This window comes from Carassius carassius, chromosome 24 (assembly GCF_963082965.1).
Source record: "Carassius carassius chromosome 24, fCarCar2.1, whole genome shotgun sequence".
Classification (NCBI taxonomy): domain Eukaryota; kingdom Metazoa; phylum Chordata; class Actinopteri; order Cypriniformes; family Cyprinidae; genus Carassius; species Carassius carassius.
The window spans coordinates 18815023-18825088 of NC_081778.1; the positions used below are offsets into that span (position 1 = coordinate 18815023).

Genomic DNA, 10066 nt, shown 5'->3' on the forward strand with positions numbered 1-10066 from the left:
AAGTTACGTGATGAAGAAGGTGACAGAAAGCATAGTTTTCCTACTGGGATTTCAAATGGGTCTAAAGAAATAGATAAAGTGCTGGATGATCTAACAGAGTCCCTTAAAAGCATAACAGCACCTTTAGGAATAGCATCCATGACAATGGAAAATTCTTTGGGAGTTACTGGAAAATTAAATTTACATAAAAATTCTTCATAACTTAAAAGAAGACCTTCTGAGTTAAATAACTGGGAAACAGTCAGAACGTTTTTCTCAAACCAACTACTAAAAAACAAAGATTTTCTCTTATATAAAATGTCTTGATTGTTCCAAATGAAGTACCGGTGAGGGGAGAAATTGTGCTTAAAGATTAATGACCATGCAAGTAATGCCTGTTTGTGAAATTTATATAAATTGTAAGGGATTCTAGCAATATTATAATTACAGATCAATAGGAAAGGGAGACCACCTAATTTGGAAAAAAAGTAATTGGGGATAAAATTCCAGATTGAGTTTGGGTTACACAAAAACTGTCTAATCCAATTAATTTTGAAAGTGTTGTTCAAAGAAGAGAAATCAAGGAAATTCAACCCACCATGCTCATACGTGTTCATTAATACAGACTTCTTAATATAATGGATTTTATTTTTCCAAACAAAATTAAACAGGATTTTATCAACTGATTTACAAATTTTGTTGTCCACATATAGAGAGAGTGCGGAGTATGTAAGCCTGGAGATGCCCTCCGCCTTAGCAAGCAGTAGGCTATTCTGCCTCTCAAGCTCAAGTCTCTCTGCAACCATGCATTGAATCTTCTTTGGGCTTTTATTATAACCGGATCAAAATTCAGTGTACATCTTTTATCTTGGTTTTTAGTTATCATAATGCCTAAATATGTAATCTCGGATTTAACTGGAATATTATAAATAGTGAGTGCTGTACAATCAAGTGCGTGCTTCTAATTGACTTCACTTGTCTAACTTCTCACTTATATCAGAATATCAGTTGATATAAACCCCTATGTTAGGGAATTTGAATTGTTCTTAAGTTTATTTATTTTTAGTTATATTTCCTTGGTTGAGTTGTTATTGTTTTATGTACTTATTAATTAACATACATTATAGCTGATAAGGTCAAATTATTTTGTTTAAATAACTGGTGTTTACTACATTTTAGTTAGGGAGGATTTTTCCTTCGCAGATTTTTTGTAAGAAGGTGTAATGTGCGATAGTCGTTTGTTATGTGGTATGTCTTCTTGTGTTGTATGGTTTGAAGTTGAAAAAAATGTATTAAAAAAAAAAAAATTGCTGAAATTCTTTGTTTGTAGTATGATCTGTTTTGACGTTTCATTGCAAATCGATGCTCAGAAACCAGCCTAAATGTGTTCAAATGGAATGCGCTGGGTCATAGTTCCGATCAGGCACGCTAAGGGTTCCTTTGAGGGTCCTTTCTACGGCTGTCGTGGCCTTCTCAGTGAAACGTCATCAATAGGCTCCCTTCTTGTTGTAACGTTAGTGGTTTTGGTCGGCAGGAGTTCAGTCACAGGAGGCAGTCAGCTAGATTCATTCTTTTTACCCACAGTGTCCTAAACATATACTATTAAACAAAATGGTAAGTTTCTTAATACAGCCTTTGGTAGTTGTATAGCTTTATAATAAGTGTTTTGCGCGTGTTTACCATTGTATCTGGATTGCTATCTGGTAGCCAGTCATGCTCCGTAGTAACGTACAGTTACCGTTATTGGAATAATTAACTTAGTTCTGTTATTTATTTACTAAGCAGACACTTAGATTTGATTTTTAATCACTGGAATTGGGGTTTTGGATAAATATTCAAAGTTTGTAGGGTTCGTTCGCTCCGCATTTGTTTGGGAGACGTGGCTCTTTCGAACGCCACACCAACTCTTCAGTCTAAACCTGACACATTCTCTTAGCGTGAAAATTAACTTTACTATCATCTATATGTTGCATTATCTCACTATTATGTAGGTTTGAACGTGTAGTAATGTATCGTTTTTTTTCAGCCTGGACCCGCAGTCAGTGCTACAAATGTTGGTGCCTCCAGCCGTTCCCCCAGTAAGAGCGTGGCCCCCCGCACCGCTGGCACCTCAGTCAGACAGAGGTGAGGACCTCACAAAATCAGATTTGTTTGGGTCTTAATACACCATCAAGCTGAATCAAAGAGCTTTCTTTGTATGTCTGCGATTTGATCAGCAGACCCATAATGATCATGTTTAATTAGAACTCTATAAGTCCCAGTGGACTGTTGAGGTCTTAATCAGTGTTTTGTCCTGTGAATTTGACATCATCGGTGTTTTAATTAATCGGTTGACATATTTATTCAGTTTGAGTGTTTGATATTATCTGACACTTTTATTTATGAATTTTTAAGCAGATAGATTTTTGTTGTTGTTTTTTCTCAGGAAAGCCCCTAGCAGTGGTGCTCGCAGCGGAGGCAGATCCACAGCATCAGCTGGCACTGGAGGGATGTGGCGCTTTTACACTGAGGACTCACCAGGACTTAAAGTGTGAGTACTCACACAGAATACAGAATGTTTAATACTTTTACTCAGAGATAAAAAAAAACAAGTTAGACCAACGTTTTAAAGTTTGGTGTCAATTTTTTTATTTATTTTTTTTAGAAAAATAAATACTTTTATTTAGCAAGGATGCATTACATTTCTAAAAAGTCACAGTAAAAACAATTAGAATATTAAATAAAAATATTACACTTGTGGAATTTGTGATACTCCTCCTAGGATTTTCATTCGATCGCCACCAAAATTGGTCAACATGTCTTCAAGACATTGGAGATGCAATATAGCCAAGAGATTCTTCATATCTTGAACAGTTTGGCTGTGGCACGGAAATTAAATTATGGCGAGAAACAGGTAGTTTACAGTGTTGGCTCCCTTCCTGATTTTTTTTTTTTTGTAACACTTTAATATTTCAGATCATCAAACAAATTTAAATATTAGTCAGAGATAACACAAGTAAACACAACATGCAGTTTTTAAATGAAGGTTTGTATTATTAAGGGAAAACAAAATCCAAAACTACATGGCCCTGTGTGAAGAAATGTTCGCCCCCCTGTTAAGACTGTGGTTTAACACCGGAGTTCAATTTCTGTAGCCACACCCAGGCCTGATTACTGCCACACCTGTTCACAATAAAGAAATCTCTTAAATAGAACCTGCCTGACAAAGTGAAGTAGACCAAAAGATCCCTTAAAAGCTAGACATCATGCCGTGATCCAAAGAAATTCCGAAACAAATGAGATAGAACGTAATTGAGATCTATCGGTCTGGAAAAGGTTATAAAGCCTTGGGACTCCAGTGAACCACAGTGAGAGCCATTATTCACAAATGGCAAAAACATGGAACAGTGGAGTACCTTCCCAGGAATGGCTGGCTGACCAAAATTACACCAATAGCACAGCGGCGACTCATCCAAGAGGTCACAAAAGACCCCACAACAACATCCAAAGAACTGCAGGCCTCACTTGCCTCCATTAAGGTCAGTTTTCATGACTCCACCATAAGTAAGAGTCTGGGCTAAAGTAGTGTGCATGGCACAGTTCCAAGATGAAAACTCCTGCTGAGCAAAAAGAACATAAAGGCTCATCTCCGTTTTGCCAGAAAACATCTTGATGATCCCCAAGACTTTAGGTAAAAGACTCTGTGGACTGATAAGGCATAAGTTGAACTTTTTGGAAGGTGTGTGTCCCATTACGTCTGCTGTAAAAGTAACACCACATTTCAGAAAAAGAACATCATACAAACAGTAAAATATGGTGTTGGTGGTAGTGTGATGGTCTGGGGCTGCTGCTTCAGGAACTGGAAGACTTGCTGTGATAAATGGAACCATGAATTCTGCTGTTTACCAAAAAATCCTGAATGACAATGTCTGGCCATCTGTTTGCGACCTCAAGCTGAAGTGAACTTGGGTTCTGCTGCAGGACAATGATTCAAAACACACCAGCAAGTCCACCTCTGAATAGCTGAAGAAATAAAAAATGAAGACTTTGGAGTGGCCTAGTCAAAGTCCTGACCTGAATCCTACTGAGATGCTGTGGCATGACCTTAAAGGCGGTTCATGCTCACCCTCTAATGTGGCTCAATTACAACAATTTCTGCATACATGATTGAACTAAAATTCCTCCCCAGCGCTGTAACAGACTCATTGCAAGTTATCACAAATACTCGATTGCAGTTGTTGCTGCTAAGAGTGGCCCAACCAAGCTGATTCGTTGGTTGCCTAGCAACATAAAAAAACGCAGGGCACTGCACTTTTATATATTATTGTGTGTGTGTTTCACACTTGATGTTATAGTGTAACCCTTTCATTCCTGTAACCCTTAAAACCACACTGCTAGAGGATTACTGTAAATGCATGTGCCTGCTGTGCACATTTGTCTGATGCCACTGGGGTGTTCTTGATGCACCGGTGGCTTGGGCCCGTCATCGCTGCTTGTAGCTATATTCTCCAAAGTGAATCGCATTGTTGAGAGCCTAAACATGCTCAAACTTAAGTAAGATTATTTTTGAAAATGTAATTTATATTTTTAGCAGAGGTTTTCATAATAAAATTCTTACAAACAGTGACGTGAGTACAGTTTTGGAAAACAATTATTTTGATATTTAACTGGCATGTATTTTAAAATAAACTGTAAAAATAAAGGAATTAAAAATTTCATGTACAGTCAGACAATTTAGATTAAATATTGTTGAATTACAAAGACATGTTTAGATGCTGAGCAGTTTTCTTTTTCATATTTTTATTCAGTGCTCTTTTTTTGTAATAAAAACATTTTGCTATGTAATTTTATTGTATACAGTCTGTATTTTTCCTTTTTTTTTAATGCTGGTCGTTATGATTTGTTTTTTTAACAAAAGGCTCTGTGGTGGGGGGGTGGGGGGTCTACTAGCTATGAAATCATGTTATTTTTTTTTATTTCTTAATTTAAGGACAAACTAAGGTTACGATTTGAGAAATAATGTGTAAAGAACTAACACCGGTGCTCATTTTTAATTCATTCCCTCAACTCAACAGAAAGTGACATGAAAGGGAGGGGCAGAGGGTTCTGGGAGGTTTAGCATTTATAAGGATAAGCATTACATTTTAACGACAGGAAATTGGCCTCGTGGGCTCAACCTCCGTCTTTATTTGATGTCTCCCCTGCCATTTCCCCCTTCTACAGCTGTGTGTGTGTGTGTGCTGTATTTAGAGCCATTCTCTCTCTGCAGCTAACTTCTATAATAGTGTTTTCTTATGGAGCAATTTTTGCCCTTTTTTTTTTTTTTTTTTTTTAAAGCACTGTTTTACATGGGAAAGGTTACATCTGTTCATTCCATATGTCCGCATTAGCTGAGCATGTCAGAATGGATTTACAGTGGCAGTGTTTACAGTCAAGAGTCTCTTAGAGTAGGAGAGTCTGTGTGGAGTGATGTGTGAAGTATTTTTCACTCTTTAGGATTCGTGTGTCTGTGTGTTTTGAGCTTAATTAAAGTTCCGTCAGAAAAGGTCACATCAATTAAAGCCTGAGGGGTGGGCCTTCAGTCAGCATAGTTACGTGGCTGCCTAGCGACTCAAGGGATGGTCAGTTCCTCCTTTAATAAAGCCCCACATTTTCCGACTAGCTTGTTAGCTGTATCCAACTTGCCAGCATTTAGAATCCTAATTACCCCGTCTTCTATCACGTGATCAAGATGAGCAGCCCTGATTGGTCCACTGGGAGGAAATTTGCGCTGAACTTTATTTAAATCCCCCTATTATTGTAACTGAATTTTGAGAAATATTTACTGAGTTTGGTCGATCCTATTTTTTTTATTATTATTATTTAATGACCCTAATGAGGCAGTAATTCAATCTATTTCTCTTTCTCCTTTGTTGCAGTGGTCCAGTACCAGTTTTAGTGATGAGTCTGCTCTTTATAGCATCTGTATTCATGCTGCACATCTGGGGAAAATACACCCGCTCCTAAACCTGCACCTCTGGACTCCGACCCTGAAACCTGTCACTGAATCTTAAGCCATTGGACTTGGACCAAACTCTGACTATCAACACCCCAATCCCTTTTTCTTTTATAAAACCTCCATTTCAAGGGGTTTTCACCCCCACAGAAGTTTACCCTGCAACTACAACCATTTGGTAATTTAAAAAGCATCAGTTTTTTTTTTTTTTTTTTTTTTTGCACAACAAATCAGGACTTTTTTTTTTGTTAAACATTTGTGCAAACTAATATGTAAAATTGTACAATAAAATGCCATAAAAAACACTGTTGTTGTTCTTTCATCTACAGTGGGGGAAAAAAAGAAAGGGTGTGATTTGCATCACAGGGTGTAATTTGCATATCTTCAGTTTGTGACATAAAGAGTTGTATGCAAATGTGCATTCCAGACATGCAGAGTTGGTGCACAAACCACACCAGCTACACCCGTCTCTGAGCGTGATGCAATATTTGCTATTTCCCCAATTCCTTTGAACCTGCAACTATTTCCCATCAACCCAGATTTTCTCTGCAACACAAATATATACGGTCATGGCCATAAGTTTTGAGAATTACATAAATATTAGTATTCAAAAAGTTTGCTGCTAAACTGCTTTTAGATCGTTGTTTTAGTTGTTTCTGTGATGTACTGAAATATAATTACAAGCACTTCATACGTTTCAAAGGCTTTTATCGACAATTACATGACATTTATGCAAAGAGTCAGTATTTGCAGTGTTGGCCCTTCTTTTTCAGGACCTCTACAATTCGACTGGGCATGCTCTCAATCAACTTCTGGGCCAAATCCTGACTGATAGCAACTCATGCTTTCATAATCACTTCTTGGAGTTTGTCAGAATTAGTGGGTTTTTGTTTGTCCACCCGCCTCTTGAGGATTGACCACAAGTTCTCAATGGGATTAAGATCTGGGGAGTTTCCAGGCCAAAATTTCAACATTCTGGTCCCCAAGCCGCTTAGTTCTCACTTTTGCCTTATGGCACGGTGCTCCATCGTGCCGGAAAATGCATTGTTCTTCACCAAACTGTTGTTGGATTGTTGGAAGAAGTTGCTGTTGGAGGGTGTTTTGGTACCATTCTTTATTCATGGCTGTGTTTTTGGGCAGAATTGTGAGTGAGCCCACTCCATTGGATGAGAAGCAACCCCACACATGAATGGTGTCAGGATGCTTTACTGTTGGCATGACACAGGACTGATGGTAGCGCTCACCTTTTCTTCTCCGGACAAGCCTTTTTCCATATGCCCCAAACAATTGGAAAGGGGCTTCATCTGAGAATATGACTTTGCCCCAGTCCTCAGCAGTCCATTCACTATACTTTCTGCAGAAGATCAATCTGTCCCTGATGTTTTTTTTGGAGAGAAGTGGCTTCTTTGCTGCCCTTCTTGACACCAGGCCATCTTCCAAAAGTCTTCTCCTCACTGTGCGTGCAGATGCGCTCACACCTGCCTGCTGCCATTCCTGAGCAAGCTCTGCACTGGTGGCACTCCGATCCCGCAGCTGAATCCTCTTTAGGAGACGATCCTGGCGCTTGCTGGACTTTCTTGGACACCCTGAAGCCTTCTTTACAAGAATTTAACCTCTTTCCTTGAAGTTCTTGATGATCCTATAAATTGTTGATTTAGGTGCAATCTTAGTAGCCACAATATCCTTGCCTGTGAAGCCATTTTTATGCAACGCAATGATGGCTGCACGCGTTTCTTTGCAGGTCACCATGGTTAACAATGGAAGAACAATGATTTCAAGCATCACCCTCCTTTTAACATGTCAAGTCTGCCATTCTAACCCAATCAGCCTGACATAATGATCTCCAGCCTTGTGCTCGTCAACATTCTCACCTGAGTTAACAAGACGATTACTGAAATGATCTCAGCAGGTCCTTTAATGACAGCAATGAAATGCAGTGGAAAGGTTTTTTTGGGATTAAGTTAATTTTCATGGCAAAGAAGGAATATGCAATTCATCTGATCACTCTTCATAACATTCTGGAGTATATGCAAATTGCTATTATAAAAACTTAAGCAGCAACTTTTCCAATTTCCAATATTTTATGTAATTCTCAAAACTTTTGGCCACGACTTTACAATGGTAATCTTAAAATCTGAGAATTTCTTTAAATCAGAGATATTAATATTTTAAAATGGCAAAGTAGGTGGTTTTGCTTTAAAAGGCCTGTAAATGTCATATTTGTATATTCCTGATCTGCACTAGGTTGATCGGTTTCTTTCCAGTTTTTAAAAGTTTCTCGGCATTCCAGAAACTAGAACATCTGTATCTGCAGGCCAGGCATAGAGTTTCAGTTCTGAGCTGAAATTGGAGCTGTTTAACTGGTCGGTACTGTAATGGAGGGGATTGAGTTTGATATAAGCACAAAAATCATTCAACGTAAATAAGGAGTTGTGGTTGATACTAGAACTGTTTAAAGAACAGGCAAGTGGCTATTTAAATATTTGTAGTGACTGACAGAATTGAAATATAAACGCTATATGAGTTACTGAGGGACTCGCTTTGTGCAGTTCTACGGTTTGTCATTTACCTCAGTGTATGTCATAAAAAAAATTAGCTAAAGGGCAGACAGTTTACCTCAAATAAAAAAATGTAATTCTTCAGAATTACTATTCTGGTTTATGTGAAATGGTTTTTGCTGATATATCTACAAATACATTTGAAGACGCTGTTGTTTAATTGTTATTTATAGAACCGAAAATCAATCACGATTAGCCTGTAGGAGGCGCTGTGACCCGCTCTTATAAGTGAAGCAGCCTCTCCGTGTCTGCGCGAGTCTGTGTTCTTCATTATTCATAACACAGAGTAAGGTTTCCCTCTGGTTCACTCTAATCCCAACAGCTAACAACGCAGTCAGAATTATTCAGTATCATCTTAAAAAGGGATCCATGTGGGCAGGAACTGGTGCATTTGAATGTGTATGAGAGATTTCATGGAGTGTGTTTTAATTGTCTACTGGGCTCAGTGTTTATGATTAATGCATTAACATAAAATTGCATACAGTATACAACACACAAATATACAGTACAGTCAACAGCACATTTAAAGAACAGTGTCCTGTAACTTGAGATTTTTAAAAAAATAATATTTGTAAAATGTTTTCTTACCTTTTTATTTTATATATATATATATATATATATATATTGCACCATTAGTATATTTGTTCCACACAAATGTGTGCCCAATAGCATATTAACGGACTATGTCACACTGAAAAGCTGATGTGTTTAGATGAGCATGTTCACAGCTCAAGATTCAGTTTTTTTTCTGTTCATATATTTTTCTTTCTTTTTTTTTCTTCTTGTAACCATTTCCTGAGCTCTAACCACTGCCTGTTTAGAGGGACAGCCCCAGAGAAACACACTCACAGATATCGCACACAAGAGCTGCATGCAGAAGTCTCCACACAGTTTCAAAAGGCCATATGGCTCATCTTCAATGCAGACACCTTTCTTTCTCTTTCTGTCTCACTCACATACACACATATATACAGACTTCCTTCCTTGTTTCCTCGGAGGACACACGCGGTCAAGCGTTCACCACTGTCCTTTAGTGATATCACTTTTAACACGTTCTCTGTATCAATTCAGTTATATACCTTCAGTTAGAATTTAAATTAGAATTACAATTATTTCAAGTGAAAGGGAGTGATGTGGAGGAAACCATAAGTGGAGCGGATCTGTTTGGAAATCCCAGGTAGGCAGTGGCAAGTCAAGGTGGAAATGCAGGTTTAGTTCATATTGAGAGGATGTGGTTCAGGAAAGAGCACAGTTTGTCTCCGCCCCCAAAAAGTCGGTAAGGTGGACCCTTCCACTTGGGGAAATTCTGTGTAATATTGGAACAGGAAAGAGAGGGGAGTGGTCAGGTCTAAATTCAGGTCTTAATGGGGTCCAAATGCTTTGTGATCTGATGATTCAAACCACAGTTGAAGGTAGACAGAAATGCATGTTACAACACTACATTCTTATTGTAAATACTAATATGCTGTTTATTAAAACTGTGACTATGAAAGTGTCAGACATCCATTGTGCTATTAAACATTCGGTAACACATGGCCAATATAAAAACATTTTC

At 38.1% G+C, this 10066-nt stretch overlaps 1 protein-coding gene and 1 long non-coding RNA gene across 2 annotated transcripts; one reads left to right on the forward strand and one right to left on the reverse strand.

Annotated features, from left to right (window-relative positions):
• The first annotated feature begins 1425 nt into the window (after positions 1-1425).
• Positions 1426-6166, forward strand: LOC132103648 (protein transport protein Sec61 subunit beta-like). Its single transcript, XM_059508740.1, has 4 exons — positions 1426-1593; positions 2006-2103; positions 2405-2509; positions 5877-6166. Exons 1-4 carry the CDS (start codon positions 1591-1593, stop codon positions 5962-5964), a joined length of 294 nt encoding a protein of 97 aa, XP_059364723.1. The 5' UTR covers positions 1426-1590; the 3' UTR covers positions 5965-6166.
• LOC132103647 (uncharacterized) lies at positions 3568-4136 on the reverse strand. The gene is made up of 3 exons (XR_009423425.1): positions 3943-4136; positions 3819-3912; positions 3568-3686 (listed from the first exon to the last, which is right to left on the reverse strand). It is a non-coding gene; the product is annotated as an uncharacterized LOC132103647 (long non-coding RNA).
• Positions 6167-10066: the final 3900 nt, after the last annotated feature.

Bases quoted from the DNA above. Each gene is read 5' to 3' on its own strand.
- LOC132103648 (XM_059508740.1), top strand. The intron at 2,104-2,404 runs GTGAGGACCTCA...GTTTTTTCTCAG, and splicing joins GGCACCTCAGTCAGACAGAG to GAAAGCCCCTAGCAGTGGTG. The intron at 2,510-5,876 runs GTGAGTACTCAC...CCTTTGTTGCAG, and splicing joins GACTCACCAGGACTTAAAGT to TGGTCCAGTACCAGTTTTAG.